Raw genomic sequence first — 19,902 nt, 5'->3', positions numbered from 1 at the left:
TGGGGGCAACTGGTTCATTCTGGGCTTACTGGGACAGCAAAACCACCACCGGAATGGAGAGCAAAGATCCAGAGATGAGAATTTGTGGTGAAGCCGCTGCTGGGGTAGGGAGTTCATGGAATCATGGGATATCCTGAGTTGGAAGGATCCCACAAGGATCATCCAGCCCAACAATCCCACCCCGTGCATGCCTGGAGCGGTGTCCAAGCGCTCCTGGAGCTCTGGCAGCCTCGGGAATGTGCCCGCCCACAAGAGAGGTCCCCACTGAGCACGGAGTCACCAGCTCAGCTCTGTGCCTGCAGTGTTGGTGCCTCGTGCACTTTATTCAAACCAAGTCCCAGAATTCCAGACTGGTTTGGGACGGAAGAGACCTTCCAGACCATCTCATTCCACCCCTGCCATGGGACTCCTTCCAATAGACCAGGTCGCTCCAAGCCCTGTCCGAGTTAAAGCAAGGCTTGTATTGGTTTTATTCAGTGTTGATCCAGGGGATCCCTTAACAAGAACTTGGGTTAGTCCTGTCTCTAGGACAGGTCCTAAACAAGAACCTGGGTTAGTCCTGTATCTAGGACTGGTCCTAAACAAGAACCTGGGTTAGTCCTGTCTCTAGGAGAGGTCCTAAAGAAGAACCTGCATTAGTCAACCTGCATTAGTCTTGTCTAAGACAGGTCCTAAACAAGAACCTGGCTTAGTCCTTCCTCCAAGCCAGGTGCTAAACAAGAACCTGGGTTTAACATGTTTAGTGTTAAGGAAGTGCAAAGAAGAAACCACTCAAGCTCCTGCAAGAGGAGGAGACTGGGTTAGTCCTGTCTCTAGGACGGGTCCTAAACAAGAGCTTGGGTTAATCTTGTCTCTAGGAGAGGTCCTAAACAAGAACCTGGCTTAGTCCTGCCTTTAGGCCAGGTCCTAAACAACAACCTTTGTTAATCTTGCCCCTAGGCCTGGTTTCCCCACTCTAACCCCCTCCCACCCTCCCTGTGTCTCCGCAGACCCCCCGGCCGTGGAGCCAGCATTCCTGGAGCTGCGCCAGGGCCAGGGCCGCGGTGTCACCATGAGCTGCCGCGTGCTCCGGGCCTACCCCACGCGGGTGCTGAGCTATGAGTGGCGCCTGGGCAGCAAACTGCTGCGCACGGGGCAGTTCGACCTGCAGGACTCCACCGAGTTCACCGTGAGCAGCCTCTCCCGCGACTCCTACGGCATCTACAACTGCAACATCATCAACGAGGCGGGCGCCGGCCGCTGCAGCTTCCTCGTCACAGGTAGGAGGAGTGGATTTCCATTCAACTTCTTAAAATGGCTTTTTTAGTGTTTTTTGAAGGAATTGTAGGCAGTTTGTTCAACTTTCCAAGAGGAGCTGAAGTTTCTCTTCAAAACTCTGCTCATGGAGCGTTTGGGTTTGGTTGGGTGAGGCTTGATGGGCCTCGATCAACAAAGAGGAAATTCCCAGACTTTGAGAGTTTGAAATGTCTGGGTTGGGAGTAGGAGAAGGAGATAAATGGACATTACCAAACGTCAGCCCCTGGCAGGGATTGGAGCAGCTGTGGTGGGAAAAGATGGATAGGAGAGGCAAAAAATGGGAACCAAATTGTCATCGAAGGGATCGATAACCAAGAGGAGATCCAGTACTAAGAATGGGGTCATTTGGGACCAAGGAATGAGAAGGTTTTGGGGGGTTTTATGTATAAATATGGGAAAAGTTTGGTAAAGAATTGTGTGGCTGGAATGATTTCCACTGCACATCCTGGGACGTGTGGATGGAATGATTTCCATGGCACATCCTGGCCAGAATAAAGTAATTCCAGATTCTCCAAGGCCTTAAAGGTGATGCTGGAGAGTTTCCTTTATTCCTGAGTTTCGGTGACAGTGGGGTCTTGGAGGACCTCTTGGATAACTCAACTCCTCCTTTGGTTGCCAAAAAGATCCCAAGATTTGGAGAAGTTGATCCATCTTGAATCATGCCCAAGTTGAATCATCTTGAGGAGTCTTGTTGGGATTGTGGTTGGCGAAAAGAAGGAGATTCAGCTGGTTTGAAGATCAGGATTTCTCAGTGGAAAATGAAAATATTCCTTCTCCATGGGCACCTGGCAGGGTGGATTTGAGGGAGACCTGAGGGATTCACCAGGCAGCAAAATTCCACTGTTTGAAGTGGTCAATAAAGTTGGATTTCCTCTTCTCTCCAGCTTGGAGAGCAGGGTGGGCACATCACAGGCTCCGACAACTTCCAGCTCCTCGGGAACAGAGGGATGTTGGGATTTGCTCCTTTTCTCCAGCAGCAAAGGACTTTTACACAAGATCCCAGGCTGGGGGAGGCTGTGCAGGCCCCAGGATCCTCCCGTGGGGTGTAATTAATGTGCGGATGGAGCCCAGGAAGAAGTAACAGATAAAAGGATAATATAAGGAGAGAAAAAAAGAAAACAATAGAAGGAGAAAGTTGGAAGTTTTGATTTTAACTCTATTGGAAATTAATGACATTAATCAGGAAGGCTCTGCTGCCTGATCCTGCGAGACCTGTTGCCTGCAGCAGATGTGTCCAAGCCGAGGTCTTCAGATTCCCGGAATCCCATCAGGTTTTAGGTTCCACATCCCTCTGGTTTTCCAGGCTGTGGTGGGTGAAGAATTCCCGGTTCCTCTGCACCAGCTGGGAGTGGGCTCAGTGGGGACTCTTGGAGGCCAATAAAAGCAGCCTCAGCCTCTCTGAAGAGTCCTAAAATGTCTCCAAACCCACACTGGATGGGGTTTGGAGCCAGCTGGGATAGTGGGAGGTGTCCCTGCCTATGGAAGGGGTTGGAATGAGATGATCTTGAAGGTCCCTTCCAAGCCAAAAAGGTCTGGGATTCCTGTCAGAGGAATTCCTGTTTCAGCTCAAAATTCCCCCAAAAGCTGCTTGGAAAGGAATGATGGGAAAAGAAGCCAACCAAGAAGAAATTTCAGGGTGTTTAAAGGAGGAATTCCATAGAAGGAAAGATGCCCCATTGTTGGTAGGGTTTTATCCCAGTTTGACTCCAGTTAGAATCACCTGGACACAGGGGTTTCCTTCTGGGATTGCTGCCAGCCTGGCAGCTCCCAGGATTCTGTCACATCCCAGGAAAATAAGCATTATCATCATCATCTCTGCCACCAGAAGAAGAGGGAAGGATTTCATGGAAGAGCTGCAGATCCCCTCTCAGGGACCCTGCTCTGCTAACAGGACAGACTCTCCAGATGCATCTCTCTTGCAACAAAAGGAAACCATTTTTTCCAGCTCCCCAGTTGGTTTTTTCCTCAGTAAAACTTGGTTTAGCAGGAAAAAATGTGGGTCTGCTTTCAGGTGGAGACTTTTTCCTTGCTTGGACTTATCTATCCCTGGAAGTGTCCAAGGCCAGGTTGGACACTGGGGCTTGGAGCACTCCGGGATAGTGGAAGGTTGATGAATACTGGAATGTGATGAACTTTAGGGTCCCTTCCAACCCAAACCATCCCATGATGGGAATGGCATCCCCTCGGCAGGAATTTCACACGGCACAAACATGGTGGGAATACAGCAAATCCTGCAATTCCTGATGGTTCTGCTCCTTCCAAATGAGATCCAACCTTTGGCTCACACCATTCAGAGCCTGCTGGAGGTGTTTTCACAGCCACCAACTTCTCCAAATCTTGGGAGTTTAATCCCAAAGGCAGCTCTGAAGGAAACCAGAAAAACTGTTTGGCCTCAAATGAGTAAATTTGGTTCAATTTATCCATCAGGATTTGGACCCCAGACTGTGGGAATTTATTCCAAGGCAATTATTTTGCCACAATTGGGGCAGTTGGGAGTGGTTTGAGCAAAGTACAAAACTGAAAACGAGTCCTAAAATGATTTTATGATGTTTTCCATCTCCCAGCCCTCCCTGTGCTCATTTAGGGTTCATCCCATGGTGTTCATTTATGTCGGATTAAGGATGCTGTAAGACTTGGACTTTTCTTAGTATTTTACGGTTAAACCCGAGTTTATTTAGAAAATAAATGCCCTGACACTCTTCTCAGAGCAGCAGCTCTGCTGTGCTCCTGATTCCCAGCAGCACAGATGGAGTCAAAGCCCTGGGGAACTGAAAATGATGAAAAAAATGATGAAATGGTTAAAAAGGAGGCTTGGATTTCACTGGGAATGTGAATAGAGAGAAGAAATTGGGCACTTCCTAGACATGACCGGGAAAAAAAAGCGCAATAAATAACTCCAAGGCAGGAATGTGGCAGTTGTGTGGAGCTTTTGTTTTGGGGGGAATAATGGGTTGTTGTAACCCATTTTAAGCTGGGTTTATTCCTGGTTTTTCATGCAGGAAAACAGAAACGTGCTGGACTGGGGCTGCAGAAAACCACTGGTGTGCTCAGAGAAAGCTTTTCAGTGCAGCATTTAAGGCTCGAAAGATTTATTCTGACCCCAGAGCCTGCAAAACCTCCTTTTTTTTGTCCTGTATATTTGGATCCAGATTGGAGGAGATGAAAGCCAAATAAATCACACTTGGAAGAGGGGTTAATTTATAGCATCTGGGCCAACGTGAGGCAGATGTAACCTGCCAGTCTCTTCGACATAAATATGAAGTGACAAGGCAAATTGTGTTGGTGGGGAAGCAGAGCTGAGTTCATGCTCCTCACAGCTTCACCGCCTCGATGTTTTATTCAGGGCTTGATAGGGCCAGATCATATCCAGAGAGCAACAAAACGTGGCAGTGGCTTCATAAAACCCTGCCAGGGCTGGGAGCAAATAAATCAAAACAGATCCATGAATGGCAGAGAAGCCGAGGAGTCTCCCCGAGGGAGGGTTTGGATGCTGGAGAAGGAGGCGGATGAGCACAGGACAAAGCTTCTCCCTCCCTGGAGCAGCTGCTGAGGTCCCAGAGGTTCCTCCAGGACACACCTGAGCCCTGCCTGGGTCACGGCCTGGCCTGGCCAGCTGGGGACACTTCTGGAACAGCTTTTTCACAGTGGCTTGGGTTCCTCAAGGCAGGGTCTGTTGATCTGCATGTTTTCCAGGTTCCCAGTGGGCAAAGGAGGGGTGAGGGATGAAGTGAGATTTGTTTCTTCTTCCTCTTCTTCCTCTTCTTCCTCTTCTTCTTCTTCTTCTTCCTCTTCTTCCTCTTCTTCTTCTTCCTCTTCTTCTTCTTCTTCTTCTTCTTCTTCTTCTTCTTTTCCTCTTTCTCCTCCTCTTTCTCCTCCTCCTCCTTCTCCTTCTCCTTCTCCTTCTCCTTCTCCTTCTCCTTCTCCTTCTCCTTCTCCTTCTCCTTCTCCTTCTCCTTCTCCTTCTCCTCCTCCTCCTCCCTCCTCTTTCCACGTCCTCTTCCACGCTATTATTAATATTATTATTATTATTGTTATTATTAGTATTATTCTGCATCATTAACAAGTGACAGGACAAAAGGGAACGGCCTCAAATTGCACCAGGGAAGATTAAAGTTGGATATTAGGGGAAAATTCTTCATGGAAAGGGCTGGGAAACACTGCCCAGGGCAGTGGTGGAGTCACAATCCCTGGAATTGTCCAAAACCCATGGATGTGGCCCTTGAGGCCGTGGAATAGTGGTGAACGTGGCAGGGGTGGTTTGACAGCCAGATTTGATGATCCTAAAGGTCTTTTCCAACCTGAACAATTCCATGATTCTCTGTGCCCCTCGGGAGCTGTTTAGGATTAGGATTACCTAGAACTGAGTTTACCTGACAAGCCTTGGTTTAACATTTCTCTTCAGCAATTCAGAATTTTGGGAAGATTGACCCCCTTGAGATGGAATTTGCTCTGCTGGGGTTGCCCTGGGCTGAATTTGTCCCCAAAATTGTGTCCAAAGAGGGATTTTTAAGGAACAGAGGCAAAATTTTGTTCCCTATCCATAAAATTCTTTAATCGGGGCTGGATACACATCCATGTGGGATTCCTTCCTTAATTTTCACCGGGAATCTCTGTCCACAGTGGATGGGGCTGGCTTGGCAGGGCTATAGATTTAATATTAGAATTCAATATTTCCATTATTCATCACAGCCCTGGGTAGGGCTAAACAAAACTCTAATGGAATTCCATGGATTTAATTCCTTTTATCAACCAACTTCTGATCCCACCAGTGAGGGAAGACAGTTTGGAATATTAATTCCGTGTTGTTCTGGCCTGTGGAATTTTTCTGCCATGGGATATTGCATTAATTAATGAGCTCATCTTTAATTATTTACTTTGTCTTACATCACCCTGGCAGTGCTTCCGGCCAAGTGCAACATCAAGCCAATCAAGGGCTAATTAGGGAGGCTTTAATTGTTAGTTCGTGATCCGAGCTTTCTCTTTTCTTGGAGCTCTCGGAAGCTTTTTGGAGCTGGTGATGCTGAATTGAGAGCCGAGCAAACCTGACAATCCAAACACTCCTTCCTTGCCAATGCCTCCGGAAGGGATTATCCCCATCCATGGCAGCATTCCAGTTGTGCCAGGAATAACTGAGGTTGGAAAAGACCTCTAGGATGATCCAGTTCAACCAGCACCCACCACTTGGATTATTTTTCCCGTGGGAGGAAAGTTTTTGTTCCCAACGACTCGAGCAGCGTTTCCCTACCGAGGGTGGCATTTAACCAATTGCCATAAAAACCAGTTCTCTTCAGAATTTTGGGATATTTATCCTAGATGCTTCCAGCCGTGATGAACAGGGAAAGATATTTAATGGAACCCTTTTATTTAGAAGATAACTCCTGGATTTCACTGGGGATGTGCTGTGTGAGGATATTCCCATTCTTTGGGAAGTTCTCCTTGTGCCAGCAGGACTTTGTCTCACTGGAAGTGGTTAATTAATCTATTTTCATGGAATTATGGAATATCCGAAGGGGGAAGGGACCCACAAGGATCACAAATCCAACCCCTGGCCCTGCCCAGACACCCCAACAACCCCACCCTGGGCATCCCTGGGAGCGGTGTCCAAGCACTCCTGGAGCTCTGGCAGCCTTGGGAATGTGCCCATTCCCTGGGAAGCTGTTCCAGTGTTCCACAGGGTAAATCTTTCCGTGGAATTACTGCTCCAGGTCACATCTGGTGGGTCAAACTAAAGAAATATTCAAAGATAAATTTATTTAGACTGGGATGATCCAGTCCAACCAACACCCACCACTAAACCATGGGACACTCAGGTACCTCACTCTGCCTGAGGATTTCACATCTCCTGCCTTCCCTTCCCCCAGGAAACTGGGATTTGAGGAGATGGACACTGGATCATCCCTTCTGATGATCCCAGAATCCACCTCTGGAAGGAGCTCTTTGGAAACTCGTTCAGGAATTTCTGCCTCAGTGTTTGTTCTGTGCCCTTGGCACTGCTCCTGGTGGCGGAACACCGTAGTTCCCACTCAGGATATTCCATGTCTGTGGTCCTCAGCATGGAGCTGGAATCATTTCCAAATTCTCACTGGAACAGGATTCCCAGAGAAGCTGTGGCTGCCCTTGGATCCCTGGAAGTGTCCAAGGCCAGGTTGGACAGGGCTTGGAGCAGCCTGGGACAGTGGGAGGTGTCCTTGCCCATGGCAGGGGTGGAATGGGATGAGTTTGGTCTCTTCCAACCCAAACCATTCTGGGATTCTTGGTGTGTCCCAATTCATTTTACGCTCATTCCCCAAAAAATCTGAATATTCCTTGGAACACCACATCCAGCATCCCTGGGATGCCTCCCCCCACCCCAAAAGACACCTGCTGCCGGAAGTTTGACGGGAAGTGGAAAAAAATCATCCAAGACCAAAGGTCCCCTGTGCTGTCACTGGTGGGAGCTTTAAAATTCCTGCTGGAGCAGCAGCACCAGGGAAAAAATCCTTTTCCATTCACCTGCCAGGCATGGGGGGAGGGGGGGTTATTTGAATTAAAAACCCCGGAGACTCCAAGAGAGCCCAGAGCAGCTCCTGAAAATATCCAGCAGGAAAGATCCTTCCCAAGGCAGGCAGAGCTTGGATGTTGTTGTGTTTTCCTGCTGAATTCCTGCCTGGTTTTGGAGGATTGGGATGAGGAGGAGCTTTACCTTGGCAGCAGATTCTGCCCTGCCCTAAAAACTTTACCAGGGCAGCTTAAGCCACAGGTGGGCAAATGGGACAGACAATTCCCACTGGGAAACAGGAATTTTTCATGGATCTCCTGCCCCAACGCCCAGCAAAGGCAGTGGGTTCTGAGCCAGTGAAAGCCTTCTTGGCAATTATTCCAGAGTCTGGAAATTTGGGATGTTTACTTCATCAGACTAGCAGGCCGTGCCAAATTTTTGGGAAGGGGACAAGGTGGCATTGCTGGATCTCAATCCTGCTTTTCCTGTCAGCAGCAAGGAGAGGAAAATGAAATTAATTCGTTCCATGCCGAGGCTGGAGGATGGAATTTGGGATGGAAGGAGAGGGTGGCTGAGGTTTTCCCTCTGCTGCAGATTTCTGAATCCTGACTGCAAGCCTGCTCCGGGGGGAGAAGGAAAATAAAGGGATTTCACCCCAAAAAGTCAATGCTGGATGTGATCCAGAATCCCAGACTGGTCTGGGTTGGAAGAGACCTTAAATCCCATTTTGTTCCACCCCTTTCCATGAGCAGGGACACCTCCCACTATGCCAGGCTTCTCTGAGCCCCATCCAACACTTGGGCACTTCCAGGGGCAGCCACAGGGATGGGGCATTCCTTGGAAATCTGCATTTCAGTCCATTCCTGGTTGGAATTTTGTCCCGTTTCTCCCTCAAAAATGACTCTTTGTGGGATGTGAGGGAATTGTGGGCTGGCTCTGGAGTGGTTGGAGCAGCCACGAGCTGTTGGATTTTTCGGGAAGTGGGGAGCCCACAGCTGGGAGGGGACAGGGATAAGGAGGAGGAATGCCAAGAGGGGAGAGCTGCAGCTTCCTGGGAAGTCCTGAGAAGCTTGGGAAGCCTTGGGGGGGCCTGGCTGGACCTGGGATCCATGGATGGAACCTGCGTGGGCATGGACACCTCCAGGTGTGGAGGCAGAGCTGTGGGAATGCTTGGGAATGCTCTGGAGCCTGGCCAGGGGCTGGAGTCGATCTGGAGGCTGCTCCTGTTCCTTGTGTTGCTCCAAAGATTCCACGGAACTCTCCTGGCTGCATTTCCCTGTGCTCTGATCCTGTTTTCCCAGGAGTTTCCCCATCTCGCCCCTCCTCAGAGGCCTCAGCTCCCTCCCTGTGCCTGTGGTGACACTTCCTCATTTATTATTTACAGTTCCAGGATATCCCATCCCTTTCCCTGCCCATCCTTCAGGAACCAGGTGTTCGGCACTCCCTGACAAGTGACACCCCTTCCCCCTTCCTCACCTGCCATTCCCATGGGATTTCTGCAGGATTCCTGCTGGGAACAGGAAAATTGTCACCTCCACACTGAGCCAGGGATTTCTTTGGGTGTTCTGTGGATCCCATTGCTTCAGGAATTTCTCCCGGTGTGTGAGCCATGTAAAAATGAAGGCATGGAATGCTGGCAGCTATGGATCTGGGAATGGGAGCTTCCCAAAACTCACCGATCCCAGTGGGGGAAGCGGGAAACTCCAAATCCTACTAAAACTGGATTTATTGATCACTCAAGGCATCACGGCCCCAAATTGATGGAAATGGAGCTGAGGAGCCCCTTGACCTCCTGGTGTCAGGTTGGGATGAGCAGGAAGCATCGGCGGGATTGGGAATGCCATGCGGGGAGCAGCAGGAATTGCAGGAAGAGGAACGGGAGCTCTTGCATGGCTCAGCCAGCAGATGTCACCTTTGGGTGTCGCTGGGGAAGAGTTGGATCCTCGGGAAAACCCCAGGGAAAAGGAGGAATCAGTGAAGGACACGTGCAGAAGGAATCTCGTGGATGCCACGCAGAGCATTCCACACTTTTCCTACTTTGGGATGTTGGGTTTCTGTGCCTGGAATAGGAATGGGAACCTCTAAACCCATTTGGGATGGACAGACCTCAGATAAACTGAAATTTGTGCCTCAATCGGGCATTAAAAAGTTCATTTTATTCCCAAATCATCCCTTCCCTGCAAGTTCCAATATCTTAATAAAGCTGTAAATATTTTGGGAAGAGATTTTTCTGGGAAGGGTGGGAAAGTCTCATCCTTAAGTTGCCGGTGGGAGCAGCAGGTGCAGGGTTGTCTGTGCCTGCAGTGAGGAATTCCCTGGAGGAGCTGCTTCCAGGGAATTATTTATTACTAATATTTTAATATTAACAGACTTTATTAACTTTAACCCTGCTCTGCACTGCTCAGCCCAAACAATTCCAGGCCTTGGAATTCACTCCTGGAGGACAGGGAAGGCCTTGGAAGTCCCTCCTGGAGGGTTAAGGGAAGGCCACATCTCCATGAACATCCTTCAGGTCCCTCCCAACCCAAATAATTCCCTGATTTTCTGCTTCCGTGGTTCTGGGGAGGCTGGGGGTGATGGAGATGATCCAGCTGCAGGACTGGGATGAGGAGCAGATCCAGGAGGAGGTGCCTTTCCCAAAGGATTTTGCCTTTCCCAAAAAGCAAATAAAGAGCAAAACATCTTCTCCTTCTTCCTGCAACCCTTCCATAAAAGAGCGATCCTGGAATCAAACAGAGCACAGGAATGGGCAGCATTTTCCATAAACTCCGTGTCTCCCGGTATTTCACACAGTTAAAGGCAGAGTTTTAGTTAGGATTTTTGCTCTCCCAGCATTTTAAGGATGGAAAGGGCTGGAGCTGAGGCTGCCGAAGGGGGAAGCATTTATAAATCCCTGATTTTATCTCCTTTCCCTAAATGTTTATGGGGCTGTGATAAAGTGGGAGCTGCTCACAGCCAGCTCCTGTCACTGGGAGTGCCATAAATACAGGACAGAGCTGCTGCACTTCCTGAGCCCCCAACTCCAAGGAATTGGCAGAACTTGATGGGAAGATAAAGGGGAATCAGAGAAGGAAATGATTCCTCGAATGCTCTGTGTCCGCACAATTCCCAGTGTTTGTTCCTGCAGGACAAGGAGCCGACACCAATCCCACCCTCTGCAGCTCCAGCTGGGATCTGGGACATTCAGGAGAGAGGGCTGGGGGCAGTCGTGGCATTGCTGAGATCCCTGTGCTGCTCTGCTCTCATCCCAGTTGGAATTTGCAGAGCCCAGTCTGGCAACAATTCCTTTAAGGGAATTTTTTCCGCTGGGATAAATAGCTGAGTGATCCCAATGAATCACGGGAAGAGGAATCCTGGCTGATTATTCTTTCTGAAAGGGACAGCTGAGTCTTTTTCCTTTTTTTAAGTTTTAAAAATGAAAATTCCCAAGTCTTTAGGAAGAAGGAATAAGGAATGTGAAAAACCTCATTCCCTCTTTTCTGCCTGGAATGCAGAGTCTCTTAAAGCCCATTTAACAGTGGGAACAATCATTCCCAATTAAACAATTCCTAATCCAGGAGAACAATCCTGGGCGTGCAATCGACTTTCTTCTTGCAGGATTAGATCAACGATCCTCCTGGACTTGCTCCTCCCGTCCAGTTTTATTCTCTCATTGCTTTATAACATTTATCACGTTGTGTAATTGGCTTTTTGTGATACAGACACCAAAAATTCTCTTCTTTCCCCTTTATTTAGAAACACAAATTCCCAAGTCTTTAGGAATAAGGAATGTGGAGTCCAAGGATGCAGAATATTTGAGATGCAGCTTTGATGGGCTACAAATGGACAGCTGAGAAATTCAGGTGTCAGGAACAGCTGGTCCTGAGCCAGATTTATTGTCCGGGATCTGAGGGTGAAAGAGACGGGAACACTGCAGGGAAAGCTGGGCTGAGGAAGCCACTGAGCCAACAACTCAATCCTCTTCCAAGGTGGAAAACAGCTCCGGGTTTGGAGGTGGGGCAGGAATTGGTCACCGAGAGAGGGATCCCTTTTATCAGAGTGAAATCAAACCGCAGCACCGATATCTGCTAAAACCGGGAGAACTGGGATAGAAACCGCTCTGCCTCCGGGTTTTCCACACCGAGGGATGATGAGAAATAATCCTTGAAGCTCTGCATTAGGACGCTTCAGTCTGTTTGCTGAATAAATGGGAATTTGGGGGATTTCAGAGCTGGGAGGAGGAGGTTGTTTGCTTGCTTTTAACAACTTTAAACACAGGGACAGAGAGAGGGACTTTGGGGAAAGGACTGGAGTGCCAGGACAAGGGGAATGGCTTCAGACTGGAAGAAAGTAGGGTTAGATGGGATCTTGGGAAGGAATTCCTGGCTTGCTCAGGACAGTTCTCCAGCTTTTAGATCCTGGTGGGGTTTGGGATGGAGCAGCTCAAGTGACTTTTCCGTTTGCTTGGTTTCTCTAATTCAGTGCCTCGGTGACTTTTAAACCATTTTTGACCTTACACTGGTACAGGGCTGCTGGATACTGTTGGGGTGTTGGGATGTTGGGATGCACTGCCTGGAGGGATTGAATGCCGCACAGCAAATGCTCGTGACTGAAAATGTTCACCTGGAGAAGGGAAGGATCCAGGGAGAGCTCAGAGCCCCTTGCAGGGCCTAAAGGGGCTCCAGGAGAGCTGCAGAGGGACTGGGGACAAGGGATGGAGGGACAGGAGCCAGGGAATGGCTTCCCAGTGCCAGAGGGCAGGGCTGGATGGGAGATTGGGAATTGGGAATTGCTGGCTGGGAGGGTGGGGAGGGGCTGGGCTGGAATTGCCAGAGCAGCTGGGGCTGCCCCTGGATCCCTGGCAGTGCCCAAGGCCAGGCTGGACATTGGGGCTGGGAGCAGCCTGGGACAGTGGGAGGTGTCCCTGCCATGGCATGGGATCTGAGGTCCCTTCCAACCCAAACCAGTCTGGGATTCTGGAATTCTGGGATTCATCATCTTTTCATTTCTCTTCAAAGCTTTGTTGGCCAATGTTGCTCTGGTGGGGTGGTGGCCAGTTTCGGGGGTTTGTCTGGAGGCACAGAGTCCCAGGATGGGTCAGGTTGGAAGGGACCTCAGGGGGTCACTGGTGCCACTCCCTGCTCCAGCAGGGCCATCCCAGAGCCCAGGGCACAGGAGCGTGTCCAGAGGGCTCTGGAATATCCCAGGGAGGAGGCTCCAGCCCCTCTCTGGGCTCTGTTCCAGCCCGGGCCCTGCCCAGGGCAGCAGTTCTGCCTCCTGTGCGGGGCAATTGCCGGCCTCAGGCCCTGCCCGTGGCTCTGGTGCCGCTGCCGGGCCCCGGAGCAGAGCCCGGGCCCTGCCCTGAGCCCTCCCTGCAGCCAGGGACACCCAGGGCTGAGGGCCCCTCTCAGCTAGGGCTCCTCTCGAGGCTGAGCAGCCCCGGCTCCCTCAGCCTGTGCTGGGCACGGAGATGCTCCAGCCCTTCCTCATCCTCACACCCCTCCTCTGGACCATGTCCAGGAGCTCCCTGACCCTCCTGTCCCAAGGATCCAGAGCCAAGGGCTGTGGGGACAGGGAAGATTTCCAAGCCCCGATATTCCCCATTAACTCCCACACTTCCAGAGGCCACATCAGCTTTCCCTGCACTCCAAACCCCATCTCCGCTTCCCGAAGTTTACAAGGGAAGCTCTCAGTGTTGTGCTGTTGAATTTCCAGCCTCTCCATTCCCAGTGTTGCGTTCACAGGGATTTGGGATAATGCAGCTCCTCACGGCGCCTCATTATTCCCCCAAAGGTGACGGCGTCGTTCAAGTGCCCCTCTTGTGACAAGTGGCTCATTATGGCTCCTCTCAGTCCCCCCCAGAGATCCCATTATATCCAACAGCACTGGGAGTGGGAAGAGGATAATTTGCATCCAGCATGAGCTTTTCCCGTTATTCCCACTTCTCCGAGACAAGGAAAACAAATCATCTCCACCGCTGCTCCCTTTTTATTCCCGCTGCAGTCCCTTTTATCCGGCAGCGGTTTTGCTTTGCTCCTTCTCCTTGGGATATTGTGTTCGCTCCTTCCCTGGGCGATTGGGAAAAATATCTTGGCTGAAAGGGCTTTTTATCCTTGGAAAAGAAAAGCATGGCTGGAGAGGGAAAAGCCGGATCAATAAGTGCCACGTTGGTGTTTATTCCCGGGATTTTGCCTTTGTTCCTTTGCATTTTTGGGGTTTTTTTAAAGGCATTTTTCCCTCCTCTTCTCACTGCTTTTCCGATGGTGGGAATCGTCCCATTTGGAATTTGAAATGCCTCCCATGCCTCTCTATTTCCACCTGGAGGCAGGGATAGTTTTGAGGAGAAAATCCCAAAATTCAGTGTTCATTTTGGCACGAACTCCTAAAACCCCAATGAAGGGAAGGCCGTAACAAATCCATACCCCTCTCATATTCCATGGGACAGACAGGCCGTGTTTTCCCAGGTTTTTCCAGCCCTTTCCTAATTATTCCCACTGCAAAATCCCTGCAGAAGTAGAGCATGGAAGTAGAAACCTTGGGAAGTGGGAAATCCTCATCCTACTTCGGTTTTTCTCTAATGAAAAGCATCTTTGGGACCTTTCCAGGAGGAAAACACATGGAAACATTTTGTTTTTCCAGGTTTTCCCTGATTTTTGGGTATTTTCAGTGACAACATGGAGCACAGCAAACCCCGAATTGCGTTTGCCCCCATCCTGTTTCTTATGGATGAGCAAGGATGGACCTGTTCCATGAAAAACCATGGAATCATGGAATGGTTTGGGTTGGAAAAAGCCATGGCAAGGGACATTTTTAAGGAAATCAGGCTGTTCCAAACTGCATCCAACCTGGCCTTGGACAATTCCAGGGATGGAGCATCCACCTCCTATCTTGGCAAACGCTGTCCATGGATTTAAGTCAACCTGAACTCAGATTTAGTGGATTTAGGAATGTTTTGTCCTCTCTTTGGGAAATCATCCTTAGTTTTTCCCACGTTTATGAAGGATGAAGGCTCGGAGGTGCTGGTGATCCCCTTGTTTTCCCAATTCCATGGGAGATTCCCTTTTCCTGCCTTGTCCTAACCACAACTAAACAAAGATTGGGCACCTCTCCAGGTTCTTCAGGACATCTTGGGAGCCTTTCCACTTGGGAATGTGGAGGGGAAAGATGGGATGGAGGCAGCAGCAGCCACTGGGAATATCCAAATCCTATTCCCAGCTCTGGGATATCATTTTTGCCAGTCCTGGAGGCTCCTGGTGTAGCTCAGGAGGGTTTGGGGCTCTGTTTTGGCAGCAAAAATTCCAAACTGTCTTTGCCACTGGATCCATGAATTTTTTCTCTTCCATGCCCACACCGGGAGGAGGGAAATAATGATAAAGACAAAGCACGGCCATGAATCCTTAAAAAACATGGATGGAGGAAAATAACCCTAAAATGTGGTTCTGGAAGAAGATATTGAACAAAACCATTCCAAACACCAGGAGATGGGAGAAATTGCAGTTGGATCCCAACCCTTGCATCTCGGGAATGAAGGGTTGGGTCCCAACCCTTGGATCCCAGGAATGAGGGGTTGGATCCCAACCCTCGGATCCCAGAAATGAGGGGTTGGATCTCAACCCTTGGATCCCAGAAATGAGGGGTTGGATTTAAACCTTGGATCCTGGGAATGAGGAGTGCCTGCAGTTGCATCTCAACCCTTGGATCCCGGGAATGAGGGGTTGGATCTCAACCCTTGGATCCCGGGAATGAGGGGTTGGATCTCAACCCTTGGATCCCGGGAATGAGGGGTTGGATCTCAGCCCTTGGATCCCGGGAATGAGGGGTTGGATCTCAACCCTTGGATCCCGGGAATGAGGGGTTGGGTCTCAGCCCTTGGATCCCGGGAATGAGGGGTTGGATCTCAACCCTTGGATCCCAGAAATGAGGGGTTGGATCTCAACCCTTGGATCTTGTCAATGAGGGGTTGGATCTCAACCCTTGGATCCCAGGAATGAGGGGTTGGATCTCAGCCCTTGGATCCCGGGAATGAGGGGTTGGATCTCAACCCTTGGATCCCAGGAATGAGGGGTTGGATCTCAACCCTTGGATCCCGGGAATGAGGGGTTGGATCTCAGCCCTTGGATCCCGGGAATGAGGGGTTGGATCTCAGCCCTTGGATCCCAGGAATGAGGGGTTGGGTCTCAACCCTTGGATTTTGGCAATGAGGGGTTGGATCTCAGCCCTTGGATCCCAGCAATGCCCAGCTGAAGTTACTTCCTGATGATTTCCCTGTGTTTTCCCTCCTTTTCCCAATGGATGGGTGAATTCTTGCGTCACTCCCTGGCTGCCTGGCGATTCCATGGTTTCTGGTTTCCCTAATTCCATCCCTTTTTTCCCCAGGAAAAGCCTACGCCCCGGAATTCTACTACGACACCTACAACCCCCTGTGGCAGAACCGGCCCCGGGTTTATTCCTACAGCCTGCAGTGGACGCAGATGAATCCCAACGCCGTGGATCGGATCCTGGCCTATCGCCTGGGAATTCGCCAGGTGAGCCGGGAATCACCCGGGCACCATGAGCCTCTGGAGCCTCCCGGGCTCTGGGACATCTGCTGGGCCTTTAGGGACTTCGGCTTTATTTATTTTATTTTATTTTATTTTATTTTATTTTATTTTATTTTACTTTGTTTAATTTAATTTAATTTAATTTTACTTTATTTTATTTTACTTTGTTTTATTTTACATTATTTTATTTTGAATTTATTTTATTTTACGCTATTTTATTTTACTTTTTAAACTGTATTTTATTTCATTTTACTTTTATTTTACTTTTTTACTTTCTTTTCTTTTATTTTACTTTAATTCTACTTTCTTTTATTTTATTTTACTTTTTTACTTTATTTTATTTTACTTCACTTTATTTTATGTTACTTTATTTTACATTATTTATTTTTATTTTATTTTATTTTACATTTTTACTTTATTTTTTTTACTTTATTTTAGTTTACTTTATTCTCTTTTTATTTTATCTTATTTTACTGTATTTTACTTCACTTTATTTCATTTTATTTTTATTTTATTTCATTTGATTTTACTATGTTATTTTGTTTTATTTTACATTGTTTTATTTTTATTTCATTTTATTTTATTTTATGTTATTTTATTTTACTTTTTAAACTTTCTTTTATTTCATGTTACTTGATTTATTTTACTTTATTTTAATTCATTTTAATTTTGAAATTTCATTTTATTCTACTTATTTTATTTTATTTATTTTATTTTATTTTATTTTATTATTCTATTCTATTCTATTTCATTTTATTCCACTTTATTTTATTTTCGTGCTCCATTCCCACAATCCATCCACCTCCGAGCTATCCTTGGCCACCACATCCTCCTCCAACTCATCCTTCTCCATTTGCCTCCTTCCTTGGGAGCATCCAGCTGATATTTTTTGGGAATTTTGACAGCCTGCCACTGATCTTTTCCTTCAAATAATCCCCCAGTGGATTGATCCAGAAAATCTTTCTTTGGATATTCAACACATGGAATAATAATTTGGGCAGGGACAACGAGGGAAGGGATTAAATCAGATTTTGCGGAGGGATATTTTGGAAAATATAGGGAAAAAATTGTTATCCCACAGATTTCCCACTGGGATGAGCTTTGGAAAAACAAATCCCCAATTTTAACATTTTATTTACGGGGATTTGTGCTTGGGCAACTTCCCTGGAAGTTGTGGAGCTCCTGGGACACATCCCGGGAAGGGCTCTGGTACCTGCACGGGGCTGGAGATGGGATCTTCCCGAATCCAAGGAATTTGTGATGAAAATGGGGGATGTTTAATCCACGTTTATGCAACTCCTGGCATCGCCGGGCACAAATCCTGGATTCCCAGAGCCCGGGAGGAATCAGGGAATTCTGGAAGGAACTCGCTGAAGGAAAGGATTTCTATTGGAATTAATTGCATTAGGAATTTTAGCTGCTTCTCCCATTTAATTTTCATTTCTCTGTAATTACCCGTTCATGTAATTAACCAGGGTTACTCTGCTCTGGGCCAGCCTAATCCAAACATTCCCATTTTTCCTCTCTGGAGCCCCCTTTCCAACCTGGCTGATTCAGAACCCTGGGATCCATCTGGACATGATTCCTGCAGGAATTCCCCTTGGAACAGGAGGATAAATAAAATCCTGATTTTTATTTACAGCCCCAGGGCTGGCTCCCAGGGGATTGTTTCTCTTGGATAATTATTCCCCTTGGAAAATGTATTTTTTACTGGGGTTTGCTGGTTTTGAGTTATCCATGGAAAGGGATGAGCACCCTTTGGAATGTTGGATGACTCATGGCTGAGCCATGTTGGCTGTAGGAAGAGGATGGGAACTTTTCCAGGTGGGAATGGGGTTTGGAGCTGGGGACCTACTCTTAATCCTGGTTTTAATCTCGGTTTTAATCTCCTGATGCATTGGAAAACTCTGGAAAAGGGCTAAGAGTGGGTCAGTGTGCTGAAGTCTGTTCCTGACTGGATTCCCACCATTCCCTGATCCCAAAATTCCTGGTGCATTAAAGATGTGGAATTCAGAGCATCCCTCCCCTGCTTCAGCCACAGCTGCTTCTCCAGGCAGAATCCAGGCAGTTTTTGGGGAATATTCAGTTGATACCTGGTTTAGGCTGACGAATGTTCATGGAATCCCAGAATTCCTGACTGGTTTGGGATGGAAGGAACCTTAAATCCCATCCAGTTCCATGAGCAGGGACACTTCCACTATCCCAGGCTGCTCCAATCCGTCCAACCTGGCCTTCCATTTCCTGTGGAATTACGGAATGCCAACAATATTTTTAATCCCATTTCCGGAAAACATGAGCTTCTTTGAAGTCCCAGAGTTGTTCAGCACCATTCCTGGATTTTTACAGCTGCTTGTGGAAAACAACCCAAAGGTTGTGCTTAATAAGGAAAATTTCAAGGGTAAAGGAGCCTGGAATGGGGCAGAGTGGGGATTTCCCCTAACAACAAATTGGGCTTGAGGCTTTCAGGTTCTCCAGGAAAACAACATCCAGGAAGTAATTCCAGGTTGGAATAAAGTGGGATTATAGAGGTGGAAATGTCTCTGGGGTCATTTGATAGCTCTTCCCCCACCTTTTATTTCATGGAATTCCAGAATCCCAGAATGGTTTGGATTTGGAGGGACCTTAAAGCCCATCCAGTGCCACATTCCGCTATCCCAGGCTGCTCCCAACCTGGCCTTGGACACTTCCAGCGATCCAGGGGCAGCCACCATTTTTCTGGGAATTCCATCCCAGCCTCTCCGCACCCTCCCAGTCTGGAATTCCTTCCCAGTATCCCACTAAACCGGCTGCCAGCCTGGCTGAGTCACCAGTGTGACACATTCCTGTCACATCCCGCTTCAGGTCACCTCTGCTGTCCCTGGAATGAAGAGAAATTCCTGTCCCAGAGCGGGATTTAGTGCTGGAAAACCGGACGCAAGGAAAACCTCTGGCATTCCAAGCGTTGGTTAAGGAGAATTCCCAAAAAAACCGTCACAGATAATGTTATAAAACTTATTTGATACTAAAAACTAAGCTTGTCTTAATGAGAAATCAGGGAAGCCAGGAGGGGAGGGAAGGTCCTGTGAGGTGACGAGGGAGTCACAAAAACAGGGAATTGTCACTCTTCTGCCTACGGAGTGAAAATGGAAAGATGGGAAAATGGGAACTGAAGTCACCTGGGAGAAATGGATTCATTTGAGCACATTTCAGACCCCACCTGAAGAGCAGGAATCCTGCAGATTCCTTCTCCCAGGATGATGGGAATACATCACATCTACTCCAAAGGGAAAGATGTTTCCCAGCTGGGGATTTCCATTGGATTTACTCTGGGAAATGTAAAATCTTGAAAATTTCATTCAGAACCAGTCCCAAAAATGACATTTATAGCAATTAATTCAGTGAGGGAAGAGAGAGAGCTGGAGTTCCACATTTATATTGGAATATTCCTGATGTTGTTCCCATAAAGGATTTTAATCTTTCTCCTATGAGGGAATATTTTCTGTCCCAAAGATTTCCTTGCATGCATCAATTCCGGGAATCTAAAGAGGTTTTTTTCTTCCCTGCGTTTGTGGAATGAAACACAGAGAGTTTGGCCAAAACCAAAAAGATTGTGACATGCAGGGACACGTT

General features: G+C 48.0%; 1 protein-coding gene across 3 annotated transcripts in view; it reads left to right on the top strand.

The window, feature by feature from the left end:
* MDGA2 (MAM domain containing glycosylphosphatidylinositol anchor 2) overlaps nucleotides 1-19,902 on the top strand; it is a 233,286-nt gene that overhangs the window by 169,438 nt on the left and 43,946 nt on the right. For all 3 annotated transcript variants that reach the window (XM_048307676.1, XM_048307674.1, XM_048307677.1), the window contains 2 exons: nucleotides 990-1,259; nucleotides 16,130-16,278. In XM_048307676.1, the coding sequence (XP_048163633.1) occupies nucleotides 990-1,259; nucleotides 16,130-16,278 (419 nt within the window). The remainder of the gene's footprint in view (nucleotides 1-989; nucleotides 1,260-16,129; nucleotides 16,279-19,902) is intronic.

This window comes from Corvus hawaiiensis, chromosome 6 (genome assembly GCF_020740725.1).
Source record: "Corvus hawaiiensis isolate bCorHaw1 chromosome 6, bCorHaw1.pri.cur, whole genome shotgun sequence".
Lineage (NCBI taxonomy): Eukaryota > Metazoa > Chordata > Aves > Passeriformes > Corvidae > Corvus > Corvus hawaiiensis.
The sequence above is the reverse complement of the archived record's forward strand: the minus strand, read 5'-3'. Positions and strand labels throughout refer to the sequence as shown.